This window comes from Anas platyrhynchos, chromosome 7 (assembly GCF_047663525.1).
Source record: "Anas platyrhynchos isolate ZD024472 breed Pekin duck chromosome 7, IASCAAS_PekinDuck_T2T, whole genome shotgun sequence".
Taxonomy (NCBI): Eukaryota; Metazoa; Chordata; class Aves; order Anseriformes; family Anatidae; genus Anas; species Anas platyrhynchos.
In genome coordinates this window covers 5751867-5771567 of record NC_092593.1, presented here as the reverse complement: position 1 = coordinate 5771567, position 19701 = coordinate 5751867, and the positions used below count along the sequence as shown (strand labels likewise).

At 36.9% G+C, this 19701-nt stretch overlaps 1 protein-coding gene across 1 annotated transcript in view; it reads right to left on the bottom strand.

Annotated features, from left to right (window-relative positions):
• LRP1B (LDL receptor related protein 1B) overlaps positions 1-19701 on the bottom strand; it is a 669075-nt gene that overhangs the window by 297485 nt on the left and 351889 nt on the right. The window contains exon 6 of the mRNA XM_038182072.2: positions 12673-12930. Within this exon, the coding sequence (XP_038038000.2) occupies positions 12673-12930 (258 nt within the window). The remainder of the gene's footprint in view (positions 1-12672; positions 12931-19701) is intronic.

Sequence of the window (19701 nt, the reverse complement as noted above, 5' to 3'; positions counted from 1 at the left end):
ACGGGGTCCCAGTAGCCTACATCCATACTGAACGATAAAGACAGATTTATAGAGGTACATAGCTGTAACAATGTCTTTTTTCTTTTTTTTTTTTTTTTAACTGCACATTCAAAAGCTTCTTATAAATCTGCTGAGACTGTAAATCAAACCCAGTTATTTACTTCAAAGCAGTTAAGTCATCCACTGTTAAAATTAAAGCATAATTCAGCCGCAGTAGGCATCCCATCAAGCGTGTGGACTAAGAGACCTGCTGGGGGAAAACACTGCGGCTGCATTAGGCTGTGATACCTGTCTCATTGAACCTCCTCCATCAAAGGCAAAAGTCGACAACCTTCCCGCCTTCCAGGACTGCCTGCTGCATGTATTAAGAACTTCATAAAGCATCTTTACACAAAAATAAGGTCACTTAACCATTTTCCCATGAAGACGCTAGGCAGTAGATTACTACAGTTTTAAAAACGTGTCAATAAAGTGAGGAGTTACTTTGGCAATACAAAGTATTTAAGGAAAACGACTTCCACAAAAAGTTTGACAGCTTAATCCCAGAGGCGAACAACAACACTTTAAGAAGCACTTCTTGGGGGTATAATGTAGATGCAAATTAACATTGTCAGCCTTAAACAAAGCTTTAGGGAAGGAAGGAAATTCATATTGCATGTTTTTTGTAGAAGGTGACATTTGTCAGACAAAACTGGCTCACAGGATCTAGAGCACACTGTAGTCTCTTCCAGGTAAAATGCAGGTCATAGTTTTGTAGCAGAATTTCATATTGAGACCAATATAGTTGCAATTCGTAATGGATGGTCTAGACAATATGAATATGCAGTTCATGGCATGACCCAGTGCTATCAATCAATCTGTGTCTTTTCACCAAAGAGCATTATTACATTCAATTTAGTTTTAATCAGTAGGTAGTACTGATTAGTACTGGTAGTACATAGAATATTTCATTCTAATATATATCAGAAACATTTGTATTGGGCACAGAAGTCTTTCTCTTCATCTCAAACATATTAGAGATAAAGGAGAAGATGTCACCATTTAAAAAAAAAATATTTTGCTAGTATTTATATATATATATTAAAGAACTTGCTTATAATACAATTAAAATCTGCATACTGAGTCCAATTTAAATCCAGCTTGAGCATTATTACTTAAAGAATATTACAAAATTTTTAAAATCTTTAATCATAAAAATATGTCCAAACACAAGATACTTGTGCCACATAATATCTATAAAACAAACTCTTAGCATGTACTCTACTAGATAGGATGACCTCTTTTTTTTTTCAGTGTTGCACAGGAAATAAAAGGAAAATGCTCCTTAAATTAAAGGGTATTAATGTTTCCTTCACCATTTTCCCTGCATCTAAAAATGAAATTCTTCAAAAAGGATCGTCATATCCATGGCTAACTATTCCTACAACCCAGAGGAATCACTGTCACAACGTGAGGCCTTCGGCACATCTGTAATTCTGCAAAACACTGAAAGTCACCATATAGCACTCACTAATGTCAGATGCCTCATATTACAGTTCGATCAAAACAAACAAATAAAACCCTTAATGCCTATCAATGTTGGCTGCCAACTGTCTATAATAAATGCATACTCATGCAACCATGATCTCCCTGTCTTCCTCTGTCCATTCTTTTTTTTTCCATCAATTTATTCCATATTGTCCAATATCAAAATAGCAACCTTTGAGGAGAAGACTGTTATTTGTTATATTTGACTTGACCAAAAAAGCCCAATTGTCCAGACTTAAGACACAGGGTTATTTGATGCACTTAAATTAAAAGCAAACAGACAAACAAAACCTCTTGCTAAGTCTTTTCCCAAAGGGTTCAGTTTTGAAGCTAATGCAGTGGTTATTACAACAGAAAAGAAACCCGTATTTTGCAACCAGTTGTACAGACTTAGTGAGCAACCTTTATATCCTTGAAAGAGTCTTCAAATGAAAATGCATACTATCTTCACAATATTCCTATCTAGAAGAGAAACAGCATTGATTTTTCCAACACATTATATTTCTTTCCCTATATGTAAGCACAAAAACACCTCCCCATATATATATATTATATAAAAATCACTTGGGCAAAATATCTGTGTATGACATACAAGCAAGTCCAAAAAATGGCAAAAGGAATGAGTCTCTGGAACTGCAAATTGTGGCAGGTATCCCCATGTACTCTGCAATCAGCTCATTATTTTTGCTTACATGGTGTGACAGAGATTCTATGCAATTATACAAGCAAAGATGGTTCAAACTTTTATCAGCAGCTCAAGAACTGTCATGGTGAATGCCTGACCCAACACATCAAACCACAGCTGTTTGGTGACATGGTGATAAAATGCAGAGCTTCAGCTCTGTGCAGACAGACCATCCCTTTTGCATAGCATCCTCCTCATTAAATAACTTACAAAGATTAATAAGAAATATACATAGCTTAATTTTGACTTTAGCAAAAGTTATTTATTCCATTTAAAAGACTTGTTACATGTAGTTTTTCAATGTCAGATTAAGTGCTTTACTAAAAACACAATTAAACTTTGTAAAATAAAGCCAAGACTTTATTTTATTCAACCTAACTGACAAATAGTGAGAAGCATAAGATTTGTTCTTCCGTTTTGTTTTAGTAATATTGACACAATCCATAAAGTTTTCAGCGTTCCAGGTTCTACTCCAAAGCTGAAGTCAAAAGAAAGTTTTTAATCAAATTTGTTTAATTCAAGGCAGAAATCTACAATTTCAGTTCTATGTATTGAGAATTCAAAAATATTTCCACAAACTACAGATAATACTTTTTTGAGCTAGACATTTATTCTGCCATTCAAACAAGTATAAAAAAAAAAAAAAAGAAAAAAAAAAAGAAATAATGTATTAAAATACCAATTCAGAGGATATTTTTAATTTACCATTCCCACCACAGTGCAAATAATAATCACAGTTTTATCAGCTTTTACAAACATGAAATTCCTTTCTGTAAGAGCTGTTGATAAAGTACTATGTAAAGAGCAAGGACTTTATTACATTCTGACCCAGACACACTCCTTTGTGCATCTCCATTGCAGGCTACAATAAGGCACTGAAGCACCCATGCTAGAGTAAATACTGAAAGCAGACCTACACAGAGGCCGAACTGATGTGCTTTAAATATTTTCCTAAAAAAAGAAGTGGCAAAGATGCTGCAACAGGTTTTTATTCTATCAGAGATGCAGCTTCTCATTTCAGATTACTTCGATTAATGCAATTTGTTATTTATTTATGAAAAGCATGACCTTTATTTATCCTTTACCCCACAGCAGTACAAAGTGTTAGATCAAAGTAGGAGTTGCAAAACATAACAATTATGCCCCCTGCTTTACTATGAAGACAAAAAGGTTTAAAGGAAGATATGTTTTAAATTTTATTGTGATGTTATTGCAATGAACCTTCTATGATTTCTGTCTCAGATAAAAGTCTTAAGGTGGCTGAAGAACTAATTTTAATTACATAATACAAAGTACATTATGTAAAAAGAAAGATTTCTGATTTTTTTTTGTCTTTCTGAGTTGATTTTAGTGTTTTTTGTTGTTATTGTTAGCTTTTTTTTTTTTTGATGAAGTCTGAATGAAATGTTTGCATGAATAAACTAATATCTTGAAGCAAGTAGCAAATTTACTGTCAATTATTCTAACGGAAGTAAACTTGATTGGCATCCTGTGTGACAAGAAATTACAAAGCAATATCTCCACTTCAGAAAATCTCCACTTCGGAAAAAAAGCACTAGCTATATCATCAAATAATGTGAAATTTATAAATAAAAAGTAAAGAAGATGAAATTAGTTCATGCATATATAATTAGCTGATGATATTTAACACAAAGTTAAAAATCTAAATATTTTATTGCCACTGATGTTAGCTTCTAAGAGCCTAAAGCCTCAAGTTCATAGCCAGCTCCACTGAAATGGAACGATTATAACTATATGCCTCCTGTGTATCTCCTGTATACACTTCTGTCTTTACAAGAAAGGCAGAAAACAGTGTTCTGTGAATACTGAGGACATCTCAAGAGCCTGAAAGCTGCAGCAGAAAGAAGATTTTTAACAATTGCTGTGGCTAGACAGTTCCTTAGATCCTGCATAGGATCAGAAGTGGGTTTGGGTTGTAAAAGGAAATGCCGTTCTGTTCCTGTTTCTCTTGCAGCACATTGCAGGAAAAAGATCTTTCTGGTTTCAGCAGACAGCAAAAACAAACAAACAAACACTCAGTCAGAGCTGGAATCAGAGGAACGAGGGAGCATCTTTCCTAATCAGAGAGAAGGCTGTGCTATGTGAATGTCTGCATCTCCCTGGACGTTTACCCATTACTGAAGTCCACAGTGAATTTACAGAAGCAGAACAAGTTCAGTTGTGAAAATGATATTACAAAGAATAGTACCAGTTGCTACCATGTAAAAAACAAAATGAAGTCAACAGGGTGTATATGGATGTTGAAGGCTTGAAAATGTGTCTGATCAGATACAACATGCATTATTTAATTCCACATTTCAGAAAGGCGATCCCTGTGTTTGTTTTTTACTGTTATTTCATTATTCTTATATCTCAGGATATAAATTCATTTGTAAAATATTCACTATAAAAATGTGTATTTTATATTTGCAGCAATCTAGTTATCTACCCAGTAGAGCCTTCCAGCCCCCAGAATTATTCCATTGTATCTTCATAACCTTGTTACCAAAGTACAAAATGTTATTGTTTTACAGACAGTACAATCACACAATTTATCAGTGAGAAAGAATCCCTCAGCATTATGTTTGATAAAGATAAATTTACTTGATTATCAATCCTTTGACTAAGTGTCCGTTCTTATGAAATCCTTCTGCTGCTGTGGGAGATGGTCTGCTTGCCCCTGAAATTCCTCCCTGACACAAGAGCTTTGCTATGCAGGCTGGGCTGTGATGTAGGGCTGACAAACAGTACAATTCTGTCAGAATGTTAGGACAATAATGAAACTAAGATTCAAACTGGTCAGCTAGCAAGCTGATGATTGGGAAAAAGGGAATTCTGCAATGCAGAGCTGAGAATAAGGAGATGAAGAGATGGAGGCTTTGCAGAGACACTATTCAGGAGACTATCTGAGGCAGAGCCCAGGAGTTTAAGGAAAAGAAAATAATGCAATCAAAAATTTGCACTGAGAAATACCATTGAGATAAGACATTTGATTTTCTGCACACAGTCTGAGAATTAACTGTCCAGGGCATGGCTTCTGAAAAGCACATGAAAAGAAAAAGACAGCATGCCAGCTCAGATAAGAACAGAAGCAGGGGTTTCACTGATGTCAATGGAAGATCAATTGTAGAAACTGGATAAGTAACAAAGGTTGAAGAAATAGTAGTGTTATATCTGAACAACTGAAAAAAATCCATTCTTGGCAATTAACAAGCAGTTAATAAATAGCTCTTATTTCAAAAGTGCAGGTAACCTAATGTTTGCAGGAAATTCAGCCAATTCACAGAATCTACTGTGGAAGCTTGTGCCACAGAAATGCACAGCATAATGTTACAGGGACACGACTCAAGCCAGCATAAGCCCCCAAGTCAGACTGAATGGACTGCATCCAAAAAGCACCAAAAGCAGACAGATGCTTCACGGCTAGCATTTAGAAACTCCTAATAAATGCATAGTCCTCTAAGAGCCTCTGATTTCAAAGGTTATAGCTTAATTTTTCTGCAAACACCATCAAGTTTTCAAATATAAATCTGAAGATATGAATACTATTCTTAGAAAAAGGCCGTGGATTTGCAATACCTACCATGGCCAACAGAAGATATCTAGCTCAGTGTTCATGTTGGAACAGAAACCCCAGAGTCTTCAGGCAGTCTCTGATCCTGTCTCTGAGAAAGGCTGAACGGATGGATTTAGCCAAAGATGTCCTGGTTTTGGCTGGGATACAGTTAATGTTCTGCCTAGTATCTAGTTTGGTGCTGTGCCTTGGATTTGGGATGAGCATAACGATAACACAGCGATGTTTCAGTTGCTGCAGAGCAAGGCTCACCCAGAGGACTGCTCAGCTCCTCGTGCTGCCCTGCCAGCCAGGGGCTGGAGGTGCCCTGGGAGGGGACACAGCCAGGACAGCTGGGCCAGGCTGCCCAAAGGGACATCCCACACCATGGGGCATTGTGCTCAGCAATAACACCACAGAGTTGGCTGTGGTGGGGAGCTGCTTCTCCTAGGAGTCAGGCTGGGCATCTGTTAGGGGGTGGTGAGGAATTGCATTACTTATCACTTACTTTGTACATTCTTTTATCATTATTTTATTATTATTTTTCCCCCACTTTTCTTTCCCATTAAACTGTCTTTATCTGAACTCACGAGTTTTACCTTTTTTATCATTCTCTCCCCCATCTCACTGCGGGGGAGTGAGTGAACGGCTGTGTGGTGCTTAGCTGCCTGCCGGGTTAAACTGCAACAGATGTGAACTACCCTTATTCTTCTGGTAAACATGATTATCATCAAAAAGGCTGTGTATAACCAATAATCAGAAAAGATTAGCCAGGAGTTAAAGACGGGAGCAGAGTGATAAAAGGAAGTTTCCACAAAGCTTGAGTCTCTAAAGGAGTCTTATCATTACAAAGTGCAAAGTAACCACACGCAGAAGGACAGTTATCAGATAGCACTGCTGCTGCATTAAATAAAAGTCCATACAGCACCAGGAAAACTGTATCACACACCTGATCAAAAGTTCTCTAAGTCCAGGTCCACTAGAATGAGAAATGAATGTATTAGGCTAAAAAAAAACTCAGCAGCAAAGCCTCCTAGCCTATGCCATGTCCATCAAGATGACCGCAATTATGTTGTCTCATTTCCCGTGAACCCCTGCTGCAAAGAACGAGTTTCCCATCTCAGGCCATGGAGAAAAAGATGTTCCAACTAAAGATTTGCACTTGTGTCTGCTGAAGGAGAATACCTAAAAGAATATGGGAATTAAACACAAAAACATATGGAAACCCCTATTTCCAAAAGCCATACAGGAAGTTATGAGGGAAGACTCAGGAAAGAGGTAATCTTACACATATGTCACTGACAGCCCCATTTAACTGCCTAAGTCAGGGGACAAAGCTGGTTCCCCATTGAGGATCGCTGAATTCCACAGCACAGCTAGAATGTATAGCAATAACATGTGCAAGTCGCCTGGAAAAGGACATGAATAGATGAATAGGAAGGTGAGAAAGTCTAATAATAATAATAATAATAATAATAATAATAATAATAATAATAATAATAATAATAATAATAATAATAATAATAATAATAATAATAATAATAAAAGTTTCCATAGTAAAGGGGAAGGTCAGCTTTGATAACGGTAGGATTTCATGATACAGAATGACTGGGCAGTAAAAGGAGATGGAAAATTCAAGCTGAATAAACGTGATTCTCAAGAGAAAAGTGTGCCATTTCTGCTTATATAATGATGACTTTATCTAAAATGAGATATTGACACTACAACAACAGAAAAACACCTTTGGAGAAATTGAGGAAAGTCACTATCCCAGAAGCAACATTTGTCCAGTCCTCCCAGAACCGCACCATGATGTAAGACTGGCCAGGGCTCTGGGAGTGCCAAGCAGATTCCAACTACACTGGGGTATTTTTAAGGATACTTTTTTCACACCCCCATTCTGGTTCCAATTACTCTATCAGATGCTCTCAACACTACTGAAGTGTGATTTGAAGTACAAATGACCTTTGTCATGAAGCTGTCTCATTTCTATTTATCTTCTAGGAGGTCTGTAAGCATAGACAGTCTATCACAAAAAAAAAAATAAATAAATAAATAAAAAATCACGGTCTACAACTATAATGTCAGCCTCTCACACCTGTCTGGAGACAAGTTCAGGGGCAGGCTTCATATAGGAATAAACACCTCCCCTCAGATCTTCACAGTTGCTCTCCTCCTGAGTAAGCCAAACTTTAGTTTGATTTCTCATGAATATTCATACAAACTTCACAGGAAGGTTGCTGACAGAAGCACGATCCTTAGTGCTTAGTGTTTCCTTCGATGATTGAGACTCATAAATGCCAAGGTAAATGACTAGCTGTTCTGAACAGCACAACACTCATAGCTGTTGTTAATCACTGGAAGGAAGCGTTTCAGGTCTGGGGAGGGAGGAGCTTTGTGATTATGTTTGTTTGTTTGTCTGCATGATTTCAAAGTCCAAAGAGACAATGAGAAAAAAAAATAATTTTTTAAAAAATGGACAGCCTCAAAGATCTTCCTAGCCCTCGTGCCTTTAAACCTTACTCAGTTGTTTTTGCTTAGAAGAAGCTATTTGTTTTTTTTTTTTTTTTTTTCTTGCTAAACTCAGAAGAAAGAGCACACATACGTGTGTGTGTGTGTGTGAGTACACAACTGGGGGGACCAGAAATGTGGAAGAAAACAGGAATGTAAGCACAGAGATGCTGCTGGATCCTGGTCAAATCCTCTGGGCTCCCTGTCTGATGGTCCTCACAGCAGCTGTGTCCAAAAAAGTCAGAGAGCCAAAACGTCAGCCTTGGCTTGGGCTCGTGCAGGCAAGGAGAAGGTGATGGGTTGCACAAGCAGTTCTTGCTCCCCACCAGAAACTACCCACCCTCCTTGCTCCTGCTGTAAGGCAGGCTAAGGAAGTCAGCAAGATTACAGCTGAAATAGTAGAGGCAAAGCCTAATGTTTCCTTTCATCCAGATCAGTCCCGTACAAGCACATCTACAAACAGAAAAGCCTGTGTGCCTTCCCAGGTGAGGTGGCACTGAGGAGGTATAAAACACAAAGCAGCAAAGCTAAACACAACTATTCCAGGATTTGAACTGGAGTATACTGTGATTACCAAATGCCAAGAAAACCTGGATCAGATACCATCCAAGCATAAAATCTCATGCTCTGAAGCAGCATCCCAGAAGAGTTTTCTGCAGAATAGTGGCTGAAACGCAGGCTGTGCTGCCTGGCGCTTGTTTGGAGAGCACAAAGTGCTTCGTAACCTGTAATGATCAAGGTGAAAACTGCCTATTAAAGTGAGGAAGGAGATTCTGTCATCCAGAAGATGCTGCTCCTGCTGCCTCCTGTCCCAACACCAAAAAAAACATGAGCATGGGATTGCACATCACAGGTGTGAAAGGACAGAAAATTGTGAGAGACTTTCCACTTTTATTCCATTAAAAAGAAATTCTGCTAGTTTGGTCCTCACGGTAGCACTTCACATAAATGATTGTTCCTGGAAGTCTTGCTGTACTAACTGGAAGTGGACTGTGAGATAGTGTGAAGTGTCAAGGAGCACACCCGTTATTATAGGTAGTGGTTGCACAAGCTGCCTTATCTGAGACTTTCCTGAAAGCCTGTTCGGCTCCAACACTGCATACATTTTCCAAAAGGGAAAAAATTCAGTTTAACTACCAACAACTTCTAGGTCTAGAAAAGACAAAGGTGAAATAACTTGCCAGTGCCTGGCCTTGGCTAACACAAGATTGCCTGTGTTAACATTACAATGCAAGAAACCTACTTATTTAAAAGAGTAAACCTACCAAGCAAGCAAACAAAAACCTTGTTGATGATATAATAATTCTCACAAGACTGAAACTAGCTTAATAAGAAAGCACAAGGAATGCCAACACTGCTGTGCTTCAGCCAGTGACACCTGAGATGCAGACCAAGTTAGCACTGCCCTTTTCAAAGGAACCTGATTGTATCCACCTAGGACATGTATGCCAAAATGAAGTCATGTTGGACTGTCTTTTAAGGGAAAATGTTGGATACTAAAGCATTTTAATTTAATTTTATTTTTTTTATTGTGTGAATCTAAAGCTTCTGCTGACTAGAGCTTACACTCTATGCTCTACCATGAAAACTAACTCATTTTCATAGTCTGCTTTCCCAGAGGTAGTTTCTCATCTCAAAACAGGACCTACATTCTTGTTCCCAGCTACAAGACTTGCCTGCTCTAAAAAAGCACTTTGAATAAGGCCACTTCAAGCAGTCCCAATCACTTTGTATAACTTTTTGTGTCATATGCAGACGACACATTTTCTTCCAGATAGCTAAAGAAAACAGATTAGAAGACTGGGATAAAGAAATTCAAAATTCCACAAATACTACTCAGAACTCTTTTCTCTCCTTTCAGAATGTCCTCTTTGTGGCAAGAGAATAAAGAAAATATTTTCTATGAAGAACAGACCTTCCATTTTCCTGTGACTAACTCCATGGGCACAACCATTTATTTGGCTTGAGCTGCCAGAGGATGTACTTGCGCTTGAAAATGCGCAGGTTGAAATCCTTCACCAGGAGGCAGAATGAATTTGTTTGCCTCACCCAATGCAGGTGCTATACACTGAAGAGGAATAGCAGAAGGTGCATGATGGGTAGAAGATGGAGGAAATAAATAAAAAAAGAATTTAAGATTAAAACTCAGTTTTGCAGTAGCCACAAAATGACCTATCCACATGTGCAGATATATATATATATATAACGATATAGTAACACCAGACTCCTTGCAGAAATAACTCCAGGTGTATGTCTAGAAGGGAGGATATTAATCAGGTGGACAATTTCTGCACTGAGTACTGGAAAAGAAAAAAAAAAAAATAACACCACAACACCAAATCATCAAGAGACGAGCTCTGACTGAACCTTTTAGATGTTACTGTGCCCTTGAGGAGCAGCATGTTGTCCATGGTGCCTCAGGTGCCTGAGCAGGACAAAAGCAGCTCTCACACTACTTGTTGCCCTGTGAAGAGAACTGAGCACCTTGGAGCTGATATGTTCAGACTGCTGATATGTTCAGACTACTGTGGCTCCACTGCCAAGAAGAGCGTCTGTCAATATGTGTGTCTGGGAGAAACACCACCACAGCTAAATCTGCTGGATTTTGTCAATCATTGCTCCAAGCAATGTTTCTCTAAGCCTCCAAGCACCGTTTTCATATCTAAACTAAAGAAAAAGTTGGAAGAATTCTCTGCAGTCGGTGCATGTCCGTGGGAATTACAATTCTTCATTTAAACAAGACTGAACAATTACACTGGAGTTTCAGGGAAATATTAGAGTCCACAGGCTGATGTGTACGAACACTATGAAAAATGATTAGCTCATTAATTCCAGGCACTGTATTCATTTCAAACACATAATACAGACTTAATTTTGCAAACAGATGTGCTAATGCAGATCCGAACACCACAGAGATTAGCAATTCCCTTCACATGCAGAGAAGAGAGGGAGAGGAACGTAGGAGAGAATTGGTGAAAGAACCACAAACCGCGGTGCTAGGAACCACTTTGAGGATGAAGATAAGTGACAGAACAGACACACATACAGTTCAATACAAAACAGATTTTGCTAAGGACTGCAGTTAATCTGATTGCTATTACTAACAGGAAAAGAAAAGAAAATATCAATAATAGAGTGAATTAAAAAGGCACAATCAAATATTACCGACAAGATTCTTAGGGGTCTTAGATATCCAGAGTATGAAAAAATAAAATAGGAAGAAGGCAAAATGAAGTACAACTATACATCTAGAATAAGAGAGTCCTCTAGAAGTAATATTGTCACAATGAGTGGAAAAGCAAAGCAAACCAAAACAAAATGAACCCCTTTCTATTTTCTTTTTTTTTTTTTCTTTTTCCATTTAATTTCCTATAGAGTAAATATATAATTAGGAAATAGGTTGAAAACACAAATAAACAAAAACCCTTTACTCTGCAGAAATGACCACATTTTACAGCAGCTATCTTGATAGCCTAAAACACAAGTTCTACGACAAATTGATTACTTTGATATGCACAATATTATATCACCATCAAATTTGTGATTTGAATATTTCCGAACCTAATGGTCACAGAGTTTGAGATCAATTCAGAGTTCATCTTTCCTGTCCATCTCTACTTTAAAGTATATTTCTAAATCTTAGGTCCAAAGCAAAACAGTGGAGGTTCTAGCCCTGAGTTCACAAAAGCTAGGTTAATACCACAATGGCACTCCTTGGTGCTGTGTTTTATAAGCTGATCTGCGGACAATTCTACTGTGAAAGAAAATTGCATTTTTTGGACTGTATGCTGTTTTGCAGTCTGTTCACATGAAAATATGTAAGTGGATGAACACCTCCTTCAGAAGATAACAGCAGTCCACAAATTGAAAAGATGATTGAGAAGTAACGCTGTAATGCAAAAGACTAATTCCGTATTATGAGTCTTTTTTTTTTCCTTAATTGCAAAAAAGGCAGCAATTTGTTTCCAGTGTCAAGAAATATTTTGTTATTTTCAAGAACTGACATACCTACAATAGATGACAGCAAATGTGATAAGCATGTGTCTCTTCTTCATTCACTGTCAATATTATCCCAGTAGTAAAAAACATTTTCAAGCTTTATGTAGCACTACTTTGCCAGAGAAGAGGATGCATTTTACATTTGTTCTTCTGTTGTACTGCCCTGGTTTTGTAAGTTCTACACATTATATTTAGACTATAAAAATGCACATTTTAAAAAACATCGTATACATATATTTTTTATTGGAATGAGAAGCATAAAAGTGCTTCAATATGAGTTTCAGTATTTAATGCCTTAAGACTATCTTCAACAGCAAGCCCCCAAATATTACTGACATCTCCTGCACCAGGTCACAGCAAACACTACAGTTTTGCTAAATGACTGTCAGATACTTACTGTGAAGATACTGAGCAATGTTTATTATCCACTCATCTGTTAACTTCCCAGCTTTTGTTATCCTGGTGCATTTCAGCTGACTTGAAAGGTCTCTCGATTCAATCCAACAAATTGTGTCCTCTTTGTAGCTATAATCTAGTGTCAAAATTGCAGATCCTTTTACAGGGGTTCGGGCAGACACTTTGCTTCCATTAAGATACAATACCTCAATTGTTTCAGAGTTTGCAACCAGAAGAAGAGGAGGTCTATCAGCAGGCTCTGAAAACAAATCAGAATTCAAAGTGTTAACAGATTGTGTATAGCATAATTATCATATCAGTATTAACATATTTTTTAAACGTTCTTACCTGCATGTTTTAAGAGATATAATAAATAGGTTTTGTTTTTATTTTCATAACTATCATATATTCCAAATTACTTCTCTATTTTATCCTGCTGTTCTAATAGTTCACATCATTAAAGAAAATTAATTACCCTAGCCCCACAGCTTCTGTTTAATTCCAAGTATCATTATTGCAACATTTTTCATGCCCAAGTCATAAAAAGAAATACATTTATACAAATTATTTCTATCCAGATTACTGACATTTCTAAAAGAATGGAGGGCAGGAAAACCTGAAGAATTTATGAGTACGCATGACATGGTAAGGTACTTTTCATATCAGAGTCTATAAAATAAGACAAAAACTGAGTGAATGCTTCTACAAAGCAAAACAACATATTAAAATAAATAAATAAATAAAATTTAAAAAGCACCAAAGCAAACAAACCCAATGCAATGGAACCTGACTACCTGCAGATGTTGGGTCTAATACTGTGCAATGCAAGGGAAAAAGCTTTATGCAGTGGAGAATCCTAACAGCGAAAGGGAACAGAGATTGCATAGTTTCCATTGGGTTAACATACAGGTCACAACAAACAAACAAAATATGAAGAAGCAATTCACATTCACCTGAATTACTTTGACTGGAAATCCTGCTAGTAATTTATAAAAATACTTGAACAATGTGTGAACAATGAAGGGAACAATAATACCCAAACAGTGAAGAATATATACTTTAAAGTACAAGGTATTCAGCTGAAGTGATGCTACAGAATAATGATTTAGCACCCAGGTCAAGTTCAAGTTACAATTAAAGTAAGGTATGTTGTACACTCAGAGGAACAAACAATACTCATCGAGCTAAAATATGTTTTGCATATGATGAGTGCTATTGGGCACAAAAGCAGCTGGTCTTGCTTTTGGTGTATTTTAATTGCATTATTGCCTAGAAAATCTGACTTGAAATTATGCATCTGACTTAGTCAAGTATTAATTAATATTAATCTCAGTATGTTGAGGAGTTTGAGAGGGGAAGAATCCCCTCCCTTGCCCTGCTGGCCAAGCTGCTTTTGGTGCAGCCCAGGACACAGTTGGCTTTCTGGGCTGCAAGCACACAATGCCAGGTTTCTACATCTCTATTTATTTATTTGTTTACTATTTATTTACTTCTAGGGTAGGATTAGTATATAACTGACAACTTTGTGTAGCTTTTCCTTTCATTTATTTATTTATTTAATTTAACAGAGGAAGATGACTCATTTATATAAGCGGATGTTTATCCTCTGCAAAGAAGGGATCTCTGCTTTGACTGAACTTTCCAAAGAGACTCAGGTTCTGAGCCGCTCACTTCCCTGTACAGCTGTTGTTGCACTAGGCCAACTATACACACTGGAGCAATCTTCTTGCACCAAACTACTGATTAATTTCAGTAGAAACAATTGTTCATGAAAGTTGCCACCACAAGCAGCAGAATTTAAGGTAAGGAGTAATCAAGAGCTACACAAATCAAGATATAAATTTTCTGCAATTTAGATTTTCTAAATACATATTATAATATTCTGCAGATATAGATTTTCTGCAGAGAACCTAAGGAAGGTTGTTCAAGAACTACTCACACCTATTTATACACCAAAGGTGACAACAGATGGACTATGCGGAAAAAATATTGAACAAGTCAGTGCTGTCAATATTTTCAGATGAAAAGTAAAATTTTCAAATAAAAAGAATAAATGCTTATATGGAACCCAAATTGACTAAGTCCCATTGAACACCTAAAGCTGTTACTGGTGATTTTTTAGCAGGAATAATGACTCACAAGGTTCCTACAAGGAGTTTTGGGAACTTCTTTACAACTTTAAGGAAGATTATATTGAACTTTCATGCAAATTTTATGGTTTAAGCTTGTTTCAGGTTTAATTAGAGTAACAGTGATGCCTAATTTTGCAATGAGGTATGTTCATGTGAATAATAATGCTGAGTGGACACACCTCTGAAGTTGTACTTAAAAAAAAAAAAAAAAATACCCTAAAACAGAAACTTACACTGCAGTTGCCAAGCCTGTGGAAAAAATATGCATTGCCAAGTCTCACCCCAAGAGCTCTCAGCCTAAAGCAATCTGCTTATATTCAGAAGAATAAAACAATGTTTAAACACTGTATTAAAATGCAAGATTTTCAATCAACATTCTACTTCATACAGTTTTCAAAATTTTGCTAGAGTAATATCAGGTGAGGAAATGGAGAAAAAAATGCATAAATAAAAGGATTTACAAATCATATTCCATCAGCAGGTCTGATTAACGAGAAAAGATGCTTTATTAAATACACTGCTCAGTGGTCTTAATAAAATCCACTGAAGTAGGCTTTATGTTTTGTTCTTTGGTACCATGTGCTTTCATTTAAACATCTATTTTGCTGATATTTTGTTTACTTTGTTGCAAAAAAAAAAAAAAAAAATCTATAATGGATCAGCATGCATTCTTTCTAAAGTGGATTTCATTCTTTCCTATAGTTTTTCAGTACCTTGGAGCATACTTCTTCTCTCTCCAGGAAATCACACTGCAAAACCACACTTTGGTAATTTACTACTTTCCTAACTTACTGACTGTCCTCATCTTACATTTGCTACCCCCATTTAAATCCATGCAATTTTTCTGTAAATTTTCAGATTTTTAAAGACTGAATAAACTTGTTTATGAAACAACCTCTTATAAAGTGGTGAGAAGCCACAAGTGAAGCTCCGTAGCCATACTTTTTTCCCAGAAAATGAAGGCAATGAAGGTTTTAATAAGCAATTTTATTTGAAAGGTGTCCTGTGTATGGAAATCTCTGTCCCTCCCTTTCTTATAAACTTATGCTACCCATCAGAAGAAGAGAACTTAAGAGAACTCTTAAGAGAACTTTAGAGTTTCTGTTTCCACTACCCATTGACCCCAGTGGAGATTTTCCAGACTGGTACAAAAGGTGTTTGTCTGCCTCTTGCCAAGTATTTAACACCTAACAGCTAACCAGCTGCTCCCTTCCAATGAAATAACATCACTCCTTTCCCAACCAGCAGCAGTGTGAAAAATTCCTTATTAACATTTTTGCTCCTATACTTTATATTAAGGGAGATATTACCACTGCCTGCAATCTGTAAAGCCTTCAAGAAGCAGCAGATACTCAGGAGCTGTTTGCAGATAAGGAGCCAGCCTCATTGCTCAATTGTCCAAGGCTGTCATGGAGAACCATATCCTTTCTTGCAGTGTTCTGAATCTACCTATTGGAAACTGCAACAAGGATTTAATGCTTCACTGAACTCCAGATAAAGCTTGTATTTCAGTATTAATGTCTAAGAAATAAAGGAATTATGAAAAAGAATTAACATTGACACCCCTGAGCAACAGCTGTAATCAAACCTGGCTCCAGACAATGGAATCACAAGTACACGTAGCACTGCTAAGAGGTTCTGCTTAGCAGGCGCTAGTAAACATTAAAACACATCTGTATTCTTGCAGAACTTATCCAGAAACTAGATCACTGAGCTTGAAATTCTATTTTTCAAGCAGTCCATACATGAAATAATTGAAGGGCTTGAATCAGTTAATCTTGCTTTTTCACAGTAGGGTAGGTAGCTTGCCTATTTTAGTGTTTTTCAGATAAAGACTGATTTATTATTATTACTTACTAAAAAAGATTCAAATTATTTCATGATAATGTCATACGCTAGGGAAAAAAAAAAAAGTTCCTTTAAAGCATTTTAAAGTATCATAAACATAAACAAAAGAAAAGAAAAAAAGAAAAGAAAAGAAAAGAAAAGAAAAGAAAAGAAAAGAAAAGAAAAGAAAAGAAAAGAAAAGAAAAGAAAAGAAAAGAAAAGAAAAGAAAAGAAAAGAAAAGAAAAGAAAAGAAAGAGAAGCTGAAAAAAATGTCTTGTCTTCCACGTCACAAAAAATCTACTTGTCTGTTTCCCAAGAACAGAATCTACAAAGCTTAAAAGTTTAGTGGACAGATCTAAGATGAGTTGCAGTGAGCTGACTGCAGCTTTTCAAATAACTGGACTTCATGTGTGTTATTTTTTCTGGAGTATTTTCCTTTTTTTTTTTTTTTTTTTTCTTCTCCATTTTATAGGAAAGATAAGACGTGAGTAGCTCTCTAATCCAGGGAAGTTTTATGTTTCATCCCTCTTGACTAAAAAGAAAGTATCTTCCTTTGAATTATGTTTAAGATAGAGTGGTAGAAAAGATGAAAGTCTTGCGTTTTTCCCCCTCCCTGATCTTGTCTAAAATACAGATCAATAGTGATGCCACAACAAATCAGATACAAGGGCGTTTTGCTCTGCCACCAACAGTCCTACTTCTCTGAAAGAAAATCTTCAGAAATGCCAGCATTTGTGTTGTGCTTTTTTTTTTTTTTTCATTATTATGGTCCAAAAAGGATAAAAATCATAATTCGGTGTTTACAAGCAACTAAAAAAAACTTCTCCTCAGGTCTGCACTGTAGATTTTAAGTCCTTTGCTCTTAGCAATGCACGTATTGCATAACTGTCCAAAAATTATTTAGCAGTGTTGAGTAAAATGCAGTCAAATTTTATTCTGAAATTTATTTTCAGTGCTTAAACAGTCCTACAATGGACTACTTGAAACTAAAAACCCTTTCTAAACCCTTGAAACTTAGACTTGTGAAATTTTACAAGCAAATTGTTTTGTGACATAAATTGAAGAGTGATGAATGTCAGGAACAGGTTTGTACTTGAATCATTATCACTTCCACCCTCTTTAACCACACAACAAATGCTTCTTATCACATGGTATTTCTTTATAGATGGCCTATGAGGGTATAAAAAATATGAGGAATTTTGGAAGAAAGTGATTTTTTGTTTCAACAGCTTAAGATTTCTGAATCTGTCACTTTGTTTTCTTAAATATCCTTCATATCCAATGCAGGCCTTACAGTATAGGCATACAGACTTGGCAAACAAAGCTTTTCCAAAACTCTGTTCAGCAAAGCCACATTTTGTTTCATTTTCACCTTAGAAGAAGGCATTAGCTGCTTCTTTATTCATAAAAGAAAGCGTGGTTAAAAAGTCAGAAGAAAGAAACATGGTGTGCCCCCAGCTGTTTTGATACCTTTTTTAACATCCTTCCCAAAGGTGCTGTGCAGCTAAAAGTTTCAGGCTCCAAAGTTATGTAAATGAGCTGAGGAAGAAAAATGCAGGCTCTAATGAGAGACGAACCTCCCCACCTTCACAGCCAAGCATTTGGCTGCCTGAAGGGCAGAAAAACAGCAGCTTGTGTGAGGTGCTCTGCAAATTGTACCTGGAGGACCACATACGGCCAGGCCGCTGTGAGTGGATGGGTTTGGGGCTTGTGGAAGAGGCTGAGGAGGCCTCCAGTGGCCACCTGCAGGGCTCCTGCAGGCCACAGCTCACAAACACATCTCCCCTGCTCAGCACCTTGGGAACTGGGCCTCCACAAGTTCCCCCATGTCTCTTCTTGTAAGGATTCAGAAACCTCTCACTCAGGTTACAGAGGCAACAAAATCGTGGCACAGGGCTCCATAGTTACCTCTTGTGCTGTACCTAGGACCATGGATGGCAATTTATATTCGCAGCAGAACTGCTGTTATTAACATCAGAAAGCTCTACATAATGCCTAAGCTAACTTAAACCTTTATTGCTTCTTATCTTTCATACCTTTTGCACACAGAATATTCTTTAGTTCATTTTCTTTATGAATTTGACAACTGCTTTTGTCAAATGCAGACTAAATGGGTAGCTCACTCTTTCCATCCTTATTCTCCTTAGGCTTTTTAAGGAAATTAAAAAGTTGATTATTTTTTCTAAGAGCTTTTTTTTTTTTTTTTTTTTTTTTTCTCCCCTTAGATACAACCTTTTCCCTGGATTCTCTTCTACTGGTCCACATCCGCTTTGCATGATGTCCCTCTCTGGATGTCACATTCCAACTGATGACTTCCCAGTGTTGAGTAAGCATTAGGATTATTTTGAAGTCATAATACTTCTTATACATACCAGGATTGTACCTCTCCCTTTGCTCACAGAATGGCATTGCCTAACCTGTGATCCATTACACAATTTTAGACACTTTTTGGGAGGACTGGTTCCTCGTTGCTTGCTCCCCAATCTTTTATTTTTTTTTTTTTTTGAACAGGGCAGCACCTTGCTTCTGACCCTGCTTGGCAGCAACCTGTGAAAGCAATTTGTATCATCGGTGAAGCTATGAACATGAACGCTTAAGGAAAGCTACATCCTGGTACATGGAAACGTCACTATTTTCCACACTGTAAACTGTGCCCTGTAAAACAGCATACACTGTTACAGGTCGCTGTAGCTCTTGCAGCATTCTCTGCTAAAAGCACCATCATCACTATGCCAGAAAGTTCTTTGACCTCTGTGCTTTATGAAGAGTTTAGCTCCACTGTTCAACATATTGATAATTGAATCCAGCCTTACTTCAAAGAAAAATTATGATTACACACAAAACCAACATAACAAGCGACACTGATGTCTGTGCAGTGCCATGATCTTGATTTGCACTATCCTGCTGTGATTTCTATGGTTAATGATTAGTGACCACATGCTGAAAATAACAAAAAAGATTAAAACTACCATAAAGCAAACATGACAAAACACTAAGAAAGACAAAGGAATAGTTATTCTCTGTTAACAGATGATCTGATTTATTTCACCAAGACCAACAAGATATTGAC